The 15,670-nt window shown below is 32.7% G+C and overlaps 1 protein-coding gene across 7 annotated transcripts in view; it reads left to right on the top strand.

Annotated features, from left to right (window-relative positions):
• The window catches only part of Pcdh15 (protocadherin related 15), a 1,704,270-nt gene that overhangs the window by 1,372,420 nt on the left and 316,180 nt on the right, over nt 1-15,670 (top strand). For all 7 annotated transcript variants that reach the window (XM_074078885.1, XM_074078880.1, XM_074078883.1 and 4 more), the window contains one exon: nt 7,201-7,394. In XM_074078885.1, the coding sequence (XP_073934986.1) occupies nt 7,201-7,394 (194 nt within the window). The remainder of the gene's footprint in view (nt 1-7,200; nt 7,395-15,670) is intronic.

The raw sequence follows: 15,670 nt of genomic DNA, 5'->3' as shown, positions 1-15,670 counted from the left end.
ACAGTGTCTTCTGCAGGTTTCATAGTTTTGATTTCACCTTTACATTTCTGATCCATTTTGAATTAATCTGTATTTACTATATGGTAAAAACCTTAGTTTGTTTTTATTTTAATTATTTTTGGGTTTGTATATTTAATTGTCCCTGAAGCATTTATCATAAAAATTGGCTTTACTCATTGAATTACCTTTGCAGCTTTGTTGAAACTCAATTAACTATAATTGTGAAGGTTTATTTTTGGACATTTCTTCCATTAATCTATGTCTATCTTTTACCATTCCATATTACCATCATTCCTATAGGTTTACAGTATGCTCTAAAATCTGATAGTTCATGTCCTTTCTCATGGTTTGCATTTTATAAAAATATATAGCTATTGTAGGTCTCTTTCTGTGTGCATTTTGGGAATAATTTAATAATTCCTACAAAGATAAACTTAATAAGATTTTTATTAGGGTTTTATTTAATCTATGATTCAAAAAATGGTGAGTTTTTATCTTAACAATATTGATTCTTTCAACCAATGAACATGTAATGTCTTTGCATACACTTCTTGGTTTCTATCAACAATGGTACAGAATTGGATTACAAATTTTGCATTCATTCTTTTGTTAAATTTGTTCCTAGATAGTGTATCACTTTTGTTGTTACTATGCATAAAGCTTCTTTTGCTTTTAAAGTTTTCATTGATGATATATAGAACTATAATACATTTTGCTTAACCTTGTATGTAATTTGTTAGTTCTAGTATTTTCTTGTTCATGTCAGTACTTTCTACATAGATAATTATATCTTCTGGAAACAATAGGTTTACTTGTTCCTCTCCAATTGGATGCCCTTTTATTTGTCCCTGTATGGGATTTATTGCGCTGACCAGACATTCAGTATAATGTTTAATAGAAGATATCAGAGCATTCCTTTCTGGTTCCTGATCTTAGGGAAAAGGCATCCATCTGCTTCCCTTAAGTGGAATGCTAGCCATAAGCTTGTTTCTAGATGCTATTGGTAATGTTGATGGTGTTCCCTTGCATTCCTCCTTTGTTGAGAATTTTTATAAAATGGAGGTTGGATTTTGTCAACTCCTTTCTCTGTACTTGTAGAGATCATTAGGTGACTCTCCATTTTACGGATAGGATAGCTTACATACATCATTTGAATGTATTTATCTTTAATTTGACAGATAATTTTTCTGTATAGGGTACATTGATTGACAGGAGAAGTGTTCTCTCCAAAACTTTAAATATGTTTTGCCTGTGCCTCCAGTTTTCCATTATTTGTGAAAACAAGGGAGCCGCAAATCACGTTGTTTACTTTTGTAAAATGGACCTTTATTCTTGCTGCTCTCAATATTCTCTTTGTCTTTCAGTCACTAGACTATGATTCTATGATTTGTGGACCTTTTTGATTATGCCCTTCTGATACTCTTTTCAACTGAGCCTGATGCTCGGGCCCTGTTTTAGGCCTGTTTAGACCACTTTTAACAAGGATACTGCTAATCTATTTGAAAAGACACTCCCAAGCTCAAAATCTATAAAGTTCTTAGATCAGGTTGACCCTTGACATCTAATCAACCCAGCCTATTTTTAGCAAGAATCCTGTTATTTTAGCAAGAATTTTCCTGCCTTTGTTGTCTCTTTTTAATAATTTTTCATCCTCTGACCTCCTCCTTCTGCTCTTTGCATATAAATCTCTTGCTATTTTAACCCTATTTAGAATGAGTTGAGCCAGATATTCCATGTTAGGGTAATCTTGACACCTGTTCCAAGAGTCTTGAGCAAAGCTTTCTTAATCATAATTTTTTCTTAACAATAATAAATATTTTTATAATGGTCATTATAATTACTCCAGATATTCAATTTAGACTCTGTAGATTTTTTTTTAAATAACGTGTCTAGACTTCATCTGCTTTTGCTTTCCTACAGTGTGTAACTCTTAATATCTCTGCACAGATTTTGTACTAATTTTTACCTCAGTCTTTAATCTGGATTTTTGTGAGCAGTTTCTGGTTTTGCTTAGCTTAATGTCAGCCAGCAATTTTTACCTATATATTGAAAAAATGATTATCTGATCAACTCAAACCATCATTGCCAGAAGTCCTGCATCCAATCTGCTCCTCATTGTAAAAGAGTAATTTCTATCAAGGGCTAGTGATGGCACCAGATGTATAGTGTAAAGAGAGGAACAGAATTTTGAAATTAACAGTAATATGATGAAATGGAGGGAAAAATAAAACAAATTTAATGAACACAGTCGCATATTAGCAGAGGAAATGATATTTCTTCTTATTCAATATAAATGAATACTTCCCTACATCAACTTGAGTCTAGTTTTTTTTTAATAAAAGGAATTTTCCATGTCTTTCACATTACCATTAGGTTAATATATCCATTTTTACTCTGAATTTCATGTTAGAGAGTAATACATATTTCTAATAAAATTAGAAGACAATAGTGTGGACTTGAGTACTACTTTGATAGTACTTTTAATACAATTTAATATAACTAATTCTTGTTTTATTGAATTAAAATAATCAAAGGAACTACTGCCTGAGAAGATTAAAACACCATACATTCTTTAATTTAAAACTAATTTTGCAAACTTACACTAGTCTGGGAGAATCATTTGTCTCTTATTTTCACAAATAGAACATTCAAGAAATAGACGAATTTGCTCAATTAAATGAAGAATACAAATGAGTGTAACTAACATGGATGCTTAGAAACAGAAGTGAAGTTCTAGAAACACAGTAAAACCTTTTTCTATTGTTGCTAAAATTCAAATAAAAAACAAAAACAAATCAGGATCTGAGATTTTGGGAGAGGTAGATTCTCCTCAATGAATATAAGGAAAATTCCACCCTAGAGCTCTTTCTCTCTGCCTTTAGATTTTGTAGGTGAAATCAGTGAAAGTTTAAAAAAAAGAAATTCCTTCAATTTCCTCAGATTGAAATTATTTTGTTTGCCATCTATTAAGTGAGGGATTTCATTGTGATAATTCCACACATGCATATAATGTACTTTGGTCGCTTCCACCCCCTTTACTTCTCTTTTTTATGGACCCTCCCTATGTCTTTCTTGATAAACAGATATTTGGATAATGAGATGACTAGACCAGAACATTTTTAATGTCAAGAATTTCAAAATTGTGCCCACATAAAGCAGAAAATACCTTTCCATAATAGCAGAAGACTACATTCCAAACAGTATTGTGTAGCACAAGAAACAATATGGCTAATTCTTTATTGTTTGATTGCTGTCTATGCTTCTGATCAAAACATTAATGTCCCCATATCTCTTTTGTAATTTAAATCTGGCATGTAGTGTTTTGCTTTCTTTTGGAGCCCACTAGTGTTCAGCCATAATTTTCATCACAAATAAGAATCACAAAATAGAAAATAATACACCTGCATTTTTCCTCTTGCAACTTTCTCATCTAAAAATCCTATCTCCCTCCCCACCTTTTCCTGTCTTCAATAAAAAACAAGCCAAAACAACCACAAAGGAGAAAAAAAAAGCATGCAAACAATTATATGTATTAATGTCAATTATAAATTTATCCTTTCATTTTGAATTCTGATGAAGCCATTTTAAAACTAAGCATAGCCCATGAGACCTTCAACAGTTTTCTTCCCCTTGTTTCTGCAACTTTGTTATATACTAGTCTTTTTCCAGTGCAAACCTCCCTTAGAATATTCCAGTATAGTCATGCATTGCTTAACTACAGAGATACAGTGTGAGAAATGCACCATTAGGTGATTTTGTCAATATGTAATTATCATAGAATATACATATGAAAACCTAAGCAATAAAGTTCCATCATTGGAAAGTGCATCAAGATACACTGTAAACAAAATACAGAAGCTTCCAGAATAACATTGGCATACTGCTTTAAAGTAAACTTTATTATTAATAGATAGAAGGAGTATACATGACAATACTGATAGTATAATATGTACAATGCACACACATGTTACATATCTTTTCATGCATTGGTAATGTAGTCATTTGTTATATTATTAACATGTATTTTGTACCAGACAGGATGTCTGTGCTTTATAATATGTTCTGTGTGGAACTTTGTCTTAGATAGACCAATGCTGACAAGACCTCAGAAATATTGATGTGGCCAGGCCAGAGACTCCCTCCCGTCATTAGAGTTGAGTATCAGCCCTACCTAAATATGAACTGTGAAATGAATGAGCAGTGCCCCAATGGAAAACATTGAAGCAAGGGCCAAGATGCTTAGGAGGCAAAAGCATCCAATGGTCAACATACTTAATCATTCTTAATTAAACCATAATTCATTTCTAGTGAAATTCATTCATTCATATACAAATACTATATTTACACTCTTATATTAAACTTTAGGTTCTTAGGATTATTTCTATGTGAACTATGGCTTTTTTTCTACCTTTCTGTTTTGTTTGAGAATCCAAATTAAATGTTTAGGTTGATTTACTTTTCTTCACATCATTTTTTCTTTCACAGAAAACCATACTTCTCATTTCTCATGAAACAGAAATTGAAGGTATCAGTGAATGGCAGGCAGAAATAGAGACAGTGGACAGTAGGGGCAAATCAGATTTTTTTTGCAATGGTGATTGATGTCTGGGGACATCAGGAATATGCACATATTGTAATATGAGAATGATTGTGGAAGGGTAAAATTAAACTTTGTGAAAAGAACTATAATGCATAATGTAAAAGAAATATATACAAAACAGATCAACAGCTCAGAGACTTGTAAGTAACTTGGCTTTTACATGTAAATCAACCTCTCTCCCACTCCATTTTATTTTAGGAGGTAGATTTCCCCCTAAATTAGAAAAGAGCTTCATATGTTTCTAACTCATTTACATTGGTGAGGGTCATTGGGTTGTAACTGAATCAAATAGTTGAACTGAAAATCAGCAACTAAACTTCTATCCAACATCATATCATAGACTCAAGAGGAAGCTTATATTCCCTAGTATCAGTGAAGATTTAAAAAGTGCCTTGAGTTTGTAGGTTCTTGCCTGAACAAAGTTATTGGATATGTGTTTTGAGTCAGTATTTCTGCTCCATTTTCTACTCTTGGACTATGATAATTTCAGCAAGATTTTTTTTTTGCAAACAAAATTATGTTGTGATTCTTAACCCATTATTTTATTATTTATTATTGAGACTAAAAAAAGAGTATAAAGCTATTTAAATAACTTGAACACAGAATTTATTTCTGGTTTATTTGTAGACATCGCACCTGCTAATAATTTCTGTGGAGCTAGTGAATTCTAGCTTATCTGTGGTTGACTGGTGTATAGTTTTAGGGGTGTTTCTATTGCCTGTGCTTTGCAGCATGTTTTGGTTCTTACAGCACTTCCCAGATGGATGCTTTCCTCAATTTAATTATCATCCAGCTTATCTTCTCTCCCAACCTCATTTATGAAAATGTTAAATAAAACCAGTCATAATACCTAGGTCCCTGAAGCATTCTCTTCAACTCCTCTTCTTTACTTGGTGCTTTGCCATTTATCATTAAATCCCTTCAGCCAATTTAAGTCCCAGGAAGAATGTTAATATTGAATCCAATTTGAGCTAAATTTTAATTAAGTTTTCCTGAGACATTTTGCTTAAGTGATTTATTATAATCAAAATTGATATTTCCTCTGCTACCATACCCTATAAATTTATTCACAAAAGATTAGCAATTTTTCTGACATGAACAGTCCTCCATAAATATACAGCATTCATTTTGACTGTTTCCATAAATAGTTTCCTTTCCCTTTGCCTTTAGGTCTGTGTCTGTCATGTCCATATGAGTCCCAGAATCATTTCATGAAATGTTTTTCCTTCTGGCGACCACATCTGTCCACCTAAAAATATTCAGTCTCAGGACTGAATTGTCACTAAAGTTGCCAATCTCTCAAATTTCTTTTTGTCTTCTCAATAATTTTTATTGCTGCTATTTATGTGTATATTATCATTCCAAATTCAAGATCTTTTATGCACTTTTAAAAAGTATGAAACACGAACCTTCAAAAGGGTCATTAATCAATATGCATCTGAAATTGAAGTTTCAATGTAAATTATTTAATATGTTCATGCTAAATAAATACTGACGTTGACAGTGTAGACCAAAGTATTCTCCAGGTTCTCAAAAGAGTCTGTGAACTATAGTGAACTACTACTTCATAGAAGTAAAACATAGGTATTAAAAATACAAAGAAAGAAGAAAAAGTTCTACAAATTAATTTATTCCAGTTATGTACTTTCTTTATTCAACTGAGAACTTTGTTTTCCCATGTATAATGTAAGGCGACTTTTGGTATGGTGAAATCAGAACTCTTGAAAGCATGTATGATGCATATCACTGCCCACTAGAATTCAATTGTATTCTTTCTCCTCTTTAGTAAATTATATGGATCAGGAAGTCAAGGAATCTTTAACATCATACATGATTATTACTTAAATGTTGCTGTATAGAATTAAAAAAAGTTGTTCTCTTTTCATACATAATAACTGAAATATACTTTATTAGATACCTGTTGCCTCAAAATTACTATGAATGTGTACATACTAACATATTAGTGCTACAGATGTTTATGTGGTTATCATTTCAAGATCTCTAAACACATTCTCTTTACTCAAAACAATGGGAACAACAACTATTTTTTGGACTGCAGTTACCACAATATTCTATAAGAGATGTATTTATTTGTAATACACTAGGCCTCATCAGTCCTTTGTAAGTCAGCATGAACATTATGAATGAAAAAAAAAAATGAAAGCAAACAAGAGTACCAGTAATAGAGGCAAATCTTGCTTATTTCATTTTTTCTGGTAACAGACTGTAGCATTAGGTGTTTATGTGCCAAGAGTAGGAAGTGAGATATAGAAAAAAAAAAAAACATGAAATTTACCTTAGGGATATTAGATTTTATGTTAAGGGTTTCTTCTTTTTTCTTTCATTAAATTAAAGATTGACTTCAAGATCCTTATCACCCTCATAACAAAGGAAAAAAATTCAGTCCTGCTGTAATTGCTTCAGTATCATAACAGAACACAAGAGTCTCAATTTAAGAAAATAAGAACTTAGATGTCAAGAACACTTTCTTAACATATGTTTTGTCTTTGAAGGCAAGTTCCTTGTGTTTTGGGGGAAATGACACAGGATGGTGAAAAGTTGAATTCCAAGAGGATTTATGTTGTGATTTTCAATTCCAGCTCACTGCAGTCGACGCAGATGAAGGGTCAAATGGGGAGATCACGTATGAAATCCTGGTTGGGGCTCAGGGAGACTTTGTCATCAATAAAACTACAGGACTCATCACCATGGCTCCAGGGGTGGAACTGGTGGTGGGGAGGACCTATGCGCTCACGGTACAAGCTGCGGACAACGCTCCCCCCGCAGAGAGAAGGTAATTTCTATTATTAGAGCCAAAGCTCTTTCCTTCGCTTCCGTTTAACCCCATAATTAAATTTATCTTTCATCCTATAAACATCTAAATTAGATCAGAAAGTCAGGGAGACCGGATTCTCAGGAACTGCATATATTTATTTAGTTAAATCCTGGGAAGAGGAAAATAAGGGAAAGATGAAGCCACAAAATGATTACCTGTGATATCACAGATGCAGAGGGATGCAGGTCTCTGTTCTAGTACGGCAATTGGAGAGTAATCAGAGACATGTTTCCAGTTTGTTACTGAAAAGCAAGGTGGCTGACAGTGAGACAAAGACTGCTTTTCAAAAATCACTGGTATAAGAGCTTCATCTAATGTTTCAGGGTTTTGAAGATCCCTCTCAGTGCATGAGTAAATTATTAAAATTTATGTATAAAATAATATATGCAATTATTATATACGTATTTAATACACACAAAATATATGTATACATTCGAATATCCATACACACATTTAGAAAGAACTTTAAAATTTTCTAACTATTGCAACTGCATCTTTTCAGTTCCCCACCTGAAATACATTTCAACTAATTTATTGTTTATTTACAAATTTTCAGTATGCATTTCAAAAAAAAAAAAAGAATGAATTTAAATAAACTCCTCCACCTTGATTGAATTTTTTCCTTCACACTGTCTTTTGTTTTTATATGAATTTTGGATAATTTCTACAAATCTTTTTATCATAGATATATAATATTTCTCCCTGTTTATAACTATTTCAGAAGTCCACTTTTGATGGGCTTTTAAATTTATTCTGTTTCTTTTACTGACAGTGGAAGATTAAATACATTGAATATGCATCACTTTAAATGCTTAGAAGTAAAGTAAAGAAGTAAATTCCGAGCAGTAATACAAAACAGTATATGAAATTATAAATTTTCTAGTTAACAGCCAATTTACCTTCTGTAATACATGAAATGTTTCACAATTCTGACTGCAAAATCTGAGAATGACTAATCCCACACAATCTCCCAAGTTGTTTATAATATCAAACATTCAGATTTTTGCCAATTTGTAGGCAAAATATCATACCTAATATTTTATGTATTTGATTATGAAGGAGGTTGGAAATATTTGCTATGTTTACAAGCCAATTCTTTGTAACTAACATAATTCTTTTTTCTATTGGTACATAAAGTCAAGTTACAATTGGTCTACATTTTATATTAGAGCTTTTATGGATTCATATTGTAAACCTTTCTTATTTGGGGGATATATCCTTGTTCACAGTAGAGATGCTAATAAAAACACATTTTTCCAGTCAGTTACTCTGTTGTCCCAACATAATATATTGAATGGTTAATCTCCTCACCAATTTGCAGTTATGTTATTTCATTTTTTTCATATGCATTTGGATTTGGTTCTACACATTTTATTCTACTCCATTATTAATTTATCATTTCATAAGCAACAGCCAAATGAAATTTCTTTTTCTGAAAAGTTACTCTAGTGTTCTTGTACAGAAGACAGCAAGGTGTACAAAGCTATAGATGAGACATTGTGTAGAATGCCACCATTGTAAGAATGCATAAGAAATGTTGCTGATGTCTTGAATTAAGTATGTTAGTAATAATCGAGAGATAGATTCATCAGAAAAAATCCAGTTTTATTTGAAAGTGATTTGGTGATGGTGTTATGAAGGTTGTATGCATGTGCTGAGGATGAGAATTCAATTTTGGACACATTACCATTGATAAGGTCATTGTTAATATATTAAAAACAAAAAAGTATAAATGTTTGAAGTTGAGAAAATAGTTTATTGCTGTTTCTTGAAAAAATATTTTCATATGTTGTACAGTTGCATAATATAAAATTAGAGTCACGTGAAGCTTGAAGAAACTTTATAGTTTTATTCATGGTGGATTATACTGAAGAGGAGTTAAACATTATTGAAAATATTTACTGAGTATGCACTAGAGTCAAGCATCATGTTACCTATTTTATACAAAAAACTTTCTAAACTTAACAACATTCAGAGCACATGGTGACCCCATGTTAAAATCAGCCACTCTGGGATTGCAGAGTAGTGTAAGATGGAAGCAGGAGGACACAAAGTTTGAAGTCAGCCAAGCAAAGTTAGGAGACATTGTCTCAAAAGCAAAATACAAACAAAAGGGCTGGAGGCATAGATCAAGTGGTAAAACACTTGTCTGGCAATGCAAGGGACTAGGTTCAATTGCCAGCACTACAAAAAATATATATAATTATATTTTTTGAAGACTAAAAATGTGAGACAATTGTCTTCATTGAGCAGTCCCCCTTCCCACTCCCAGCTCCACAATGAACAAGTCATAGAAAAAGAACTTAAACTGGGAGATGTTGGATTTGAAATATTTCTTTTCCAATCTGTTCCATTTCTATAATCTCTGGGGGTTTTATCCAGAAAAAAAGTTTTAAAATTATTTTGTAGCAATGCTAACAAAGTTAGGTGTAAGAAAAAAAATCACTTGTTATTTTCACTTAAAACATTCTATGAAATTCTTTTAAAATTCCTCAATTTTTTTGTAAACATTTTTCATTGAAGTTAATATGTCAAGTAGACCTGCTCTGATATATATGTGTCAGTATATTAGAATTACTATGGCTGAAAGGTTTTAAATCATTTTCTTGTTTATACCAGTCCTCCTTAATTTGTAGAACATAAGACTGCCACGATTGCCTATATTCTTAGATAGTCCCAACACCTATAGTTCTATGTACTTGTAATATCTATGAATATTATATTCATAAAACATTTAATTTATAAATTAGACACAGTAAAATATTATCAACAATAATAAAATAGAACAATTATAAAACAATACTGGAATAAAATTGTCAGATTAGTATTTTGCACTTTGGAACCATTAATAAGTAAAAGGGCTACTTGAACACCAGCATTATAGTACCACTCCAGTCTATCCCATAACTGACATGTAACTAAGTGACCAATGGGTTGTTAGTGAGCATATACAGTGTGGATTTGCTGAACATGGACTGATTTAGGTCCATGGCAGGGCAGAGAGCAAAAATGCAAGATTTCATCATAGTACTCAGAACAGCATGCAATTTAAAGCTCAGGAATTGTTTCTTCTGGAATTTTCCTTTTAATATTTTTGAACTGCAATTGACCCATAAGTAACTGAAACTGCAGAAAGCAAACCCACAGATCGAAGGGAATTCTGCATTTAATCAATGAAATTTTTTGTCACAGCCTTTTCAGTTCCTGTTTGCAAGTTATATCACTACTTTGCAAAAATAAGCTGTTTCCTACACTAATCAGTGCCAAAAACAGGATTTTTTTTACTTGAGTAAAATCATACTCCATTCTTGAATACAAAGTGCCACCTTCAGAACATGAGTATAAAGATCTTTTCAGTGATACCAGGCATTTAGTTGACCTCTCGACTCACTTTTCTTTTTTCTGAGATAATAGGTTGAATAAAAAAATCACCTTATAATGTTTGGTCAAAAATCAAGAGGGACCAGCTGAGAACAAAACCCATCTACTTTCATTCTACCTGCTGAGATAATGTCGTGTTCACTGCGGTATAATGACATTTTGCTATTTTCTAGAGGGAAATTAATCTTTCAAATTGAGTCAATGAATGATGTGAAGAGTTGTGAGGCTTTCTTTTACAAGGAAGAAGTTATTTGAAAATTAAGAGTGTAATCATATAGATTGTGGTATGCTTTCTAGATTGACTCAGCTAGCAACAGTGGCAAGCTAATGTATTCAAGGAATACTATCAAGAAAAAGAGTAGCAACTTTTAGAATATTAAAAAATACTATATTTTTTATATTGAGAGCTTCAACTGACAATTTTAAACAGTATTGACTCTCAAAATAAAGGCAATATAAATTAATTGCTTATGAAGCTGTTATTAAAATTTAATAACCTAACTAAAGATTCAGAATGAAAGGAAGAATAACATGTAACTTTTTTGTTATTATTTGTTTATAAAAGGAGAAACAAAAACGAAAATATAAAAAAGTGTCATAATGTATTTTGGGATATTATTTACTATAGTGGTAAATCACCTTATACCTATTTAATTTAATAAATCTGTCTAAATATATTTAATTCTGAGATAAAAATTAAGGACTTATGAAGACATAGAAAATACAAGGTAGCACTGGTTCCTAAAGAAGTTCTAATAGAATTGTGATGAAATGAGTAATAGATGACAGAACAACCTTTTGTTATTCCCATTCTTTCTCATAGACTCTAAGTCTGTATTTAATTAGTACATATTTAAACAATCAAGTTAAATAATTCTCCCTTGTGAATATGTTATTTAATTTAGCTTTACATGCTGTAGAGCATGGTGAATAAGCATTTATTTTAAAAAATTACTACATTCTCATCGATCATAGTTTCTTGGGATGGAACTGGACATATAAGACAAGGAAGATGAGATTCTGCCCTCATGGAATTTGGAGGGAGTCAAGGGAATCTGGCATGTAGTAGAAGTTCAGGCATGCTTATTGGATGCCCAGGAGGACAAAGGGCAATGACTAGGAGCTATGAGAAGGCAGTGTGTTATAGGACTGCGAATGGCTTGACACATTTGATTGTATCAATAACCTGCTTTTCAATTAGGCAAGAAGAAGGAATAAAAGGCATACAAATAGGTAAAGAACATGTCAAAATATCCCTATTTGCAGATGACATGATCCTATACCTTAAAGACCCAAAAAACTCTACTCAGAAGCTTCTAGACATCATCAATAACTATAGCAAGGTAGGAGGATATAAAATCAACATAGAAAAATCATTAGCATTTCTATACATTAACAATGAGCAAACTGACAAAGAATGTATGAAAACAATTCCATTTACAATAGCCTCAAAAAAAATCAAATACCTAGGTGTAAACCTAACAAAAGATGTGAAAGACCTCTACAAGGAAAACTATACACTTCTGAAGAAAGAGATTGAGGACGACTATAGAAAGTGGAGAGATCTCCCATGCTCATGGATTGGTAGAATCAACATAGTAAAAATGTCGATACTACCTAAAGTAATCTACATGTTTAAAGCAATTCCCATGAAAATTCCAATGACATTCATTAAAGAGATTGAAAAATCTACTGTTAAATTTATATGGAAACACAAGAGGCCATGAATAGCCAAGGCAATACTCAGGAGGTATCACAATACCTGACTTCAAACTATATTACAAAGCAATAACAATAAAAACAGAATGGTACTGGCACAAAAACAGACATGAAGACCAGTGGAACAGAATAGAGGATCCAGATATGAAGCCACACAACTATAACCAACTTATCTTTGACAAAGGAGCTAAAAATATACGATGGAGAAATAGCAGCCTCTTCAACAAAAACTGCTGGGAAAACTGGTTAGCAGTCTGCAAAAAACTGAAACTAGATCCATGTATATCACCCTATACTATGATTAACTCAAAATGGATCAAGGATCTTAATATCAGACCCCAAACTCTTAAGTTGATACAAGAAAGAGTAGGAAATACTCTGGAGTTAGTAGGTATAGGTAAGAACTTTCTCAATGAAACCCCAGCAGCACAGCAACTAAGAGATAGCATAGATAAATGGTCTCTAAACTGAAAAGAACACCCACAGAGTGGGAGAAAATACTTGCCAACTATACATAAGACAAAGGACTGATAACCAGAATATATAGGGAACTTAAAAAACTAAATTCTCCCAAAACTAATGAACCAATAAAGAAATGGGCAAGTGAACTAAACAGAACTTTCTCAAAAGAAGAAATTCAAATGGCCAGAAAACACATGAAAAAATGCTCACCACCTCTAGCAATAAAAGAAATGCAAATTAAAACCACGCTAAGATTCCACCTCACCCCTGTTAGAATAGCCATCATCAGCAACACCACCAACAACAGGTGTTGGCGTGGATGCGGGGAAAAAGGAACCGTCTTACACTGTTGGTGGGAATGTAAACTAGTACAACCACTCTGGAAAAAAATTTGGAGGCTACTTAAAAAGCTGGACATCGATCTACCATTTGATCCAGCAATTCCACTCTTGGGGATATACCCAAAAGACTGTTACTCCAGAGGCACCTGCATATCCATGTTTATTGCGGCACTATTCACAATAGCCAAGTTATGGAAACAGCCAAGATGCCCCAGCACTGACGAATGGATCAAGAAAATGTGGTATCTATACACATGGAATTTTATGCAGCCATGAAGAAGAACGAAATGTTATCATTCGCTGGTAAATGGATGGAACTGGAGAACATCATTCTGAGTGAGGTTAGCCTGGCCCAGAAGACCAAAAATCGTATGTTCTCTCTCATATGTGGACATTAGATCAAGGGCAAACACAACAAGGGGATTGGACTATGAGCACATGATAAAAGCGAGAGCACACAAGGGAGGGGTGAGGATAGGTAAGACACCTAAAAAACTAGCTAGCATTTTTGCCCTTAACACAGAGAAACTAAAGCAGATACCTTAAAGCAACTGAGGCCAACCAGAAAAGGGGAACAGGTACTAGAGAAAAGGTTAGATCAAAAAGAATTAACCTAGAAGGTAACACCCACACACAGGAAATCAATGTAAGTCAATGCCCTGTATAGCTATCCTTATCTTAACCAGCAAAAACCCTTGTTCCTTCCTATTATTGCTTATACTCTCTCTGCAACAAAATTAGAAATAAAGGCAAAATAGTTTCTGCTGGGTATTGAGGGGGGGGAGAGGGAGGGGGCGGAGTGGGTGGTAAGGGAGGGGGTGGGGGCAGGGGGGAGAAATGAACCAAGCCTTGTATGCACATATGAATAATAAAAGAAAAATGAAAAAAAAAACCTGCTTTTAAATCTATCCCTATTTTCTTATCATCAAGGTGAAGTTTAAATCCCAATCTCTTCCCTAGCCTTAATTCCTACTTCTGTTCAATTTATGTCCTCTTCTTTAGGCATATAAAACTTAGGGCTTTTCATTATTTATTTCTCTTTGAATTTGAATGTGTAATACGCTGTCTGTTTTATATGGAAAAAGAACTTACATCTTAAAATTCTGGCTATAATTTGCTGACAAGTTTGTTATAGTTGATGTTTTCTGAACTCTTACGTCAGTTTTAAACTTGAAGTCTCTGCTCCTGTAGATTTCTGTATGCACTTCCACAATGGTAGAATGAAATCTGTAAGCACTGAAATGTATATTAGTATACTAATTGTGGAAGACAATGGAAAAATCATAGTAACATCTCTGTTTTGAATCTACTAGGGAAAACAAGGTAAACATCTGAAGCCTTTCTTATAGAAACAAGGAAGAAATTTGCAAGTAGACATGTTGCAGCACATGTTGATTTATTTCAAAGCAAATTACAACACAAATCTTAGCACTCCCAATAACACAACATCATCTATTTACCAATTACAATATCAGAATATTTGACTTTTTATCTTTTCTAGTTACAACATTTCCAAAGTCAAAGGAGCTAAAGTCTAGCTTCCTAACTGTTTAAATTTATTTCATTCTTTCAATAATTGCTATAAGATGAAGTTTTATTCATGGTAAAGATTATTAAAAATTGTGATTTCATAGTCTGAACACAAACTTGCAATAATTTATGTTTTTTGTAAGATAATATCCTTTCCCAGAAACTGAGGGTGTTTTATGTCCAAACCCAGAGAAGTAAAAATTGTGCAATATACTTTCCAAATCTGTTCTTGTGAGATGTAGAGACCAAAGACAAGCAAATTCTGACTTCAGAAGCCTTGCTTTTTAAATTGTCTGCTGTGGCTGATTATCTCTATAACTTAATTCTGTCACAATCTCTATGACTTTTAAGTCATTTTTTTGTACATCTACTTAGTCAAATTAGATGATTTCAAGCATTTTTGAAAATCATAAGTTATCTGAGAAATATATTGCTTCTTTTTTTCACTTTGACCTTTACTACCAAATGAGAAAGAATAATGCTTTATGATTTTAATTTTTAGAAATGGCAATTTATCTACATCCTATTGACCATATTACAAAAATAAAATTGGCTTAGATAGATTCACAGTTTTAGGCATTTAGGATTGGCTATAAAATTTCAACATGAAATGCTTACATAAAATATTGTTATTTGTCCAGTGACTACCATGTTTTATTATATGCTTAAGTGATGCTGCTGAATTACACCTATTGAACCATTAAGTTATCATTTCATTGTTCATACTGTGGATACTTCACATTAAGAAAGCAAACTCTGACACTATACTGACATGAGGGATGAAAAAGAGATATTTTAAAA

The sequence above is a fragment of the Castor canadensis genome, chromosome 7, assembly GCF_047511655.1.
Source record: "Castor canadensis chromosome 7, mCasCan1.hap1v2, whole genome shotgun sequence".
NCBI classification, from domain to species: Eukaryota; Metazoa; Chordata; class Mammalia; order Rodentia; family Castoridae; genus Castor; species Castor canadensis.
This window is presented reverse-complemented; position numbering and strand designations above follow the sequence as displayed.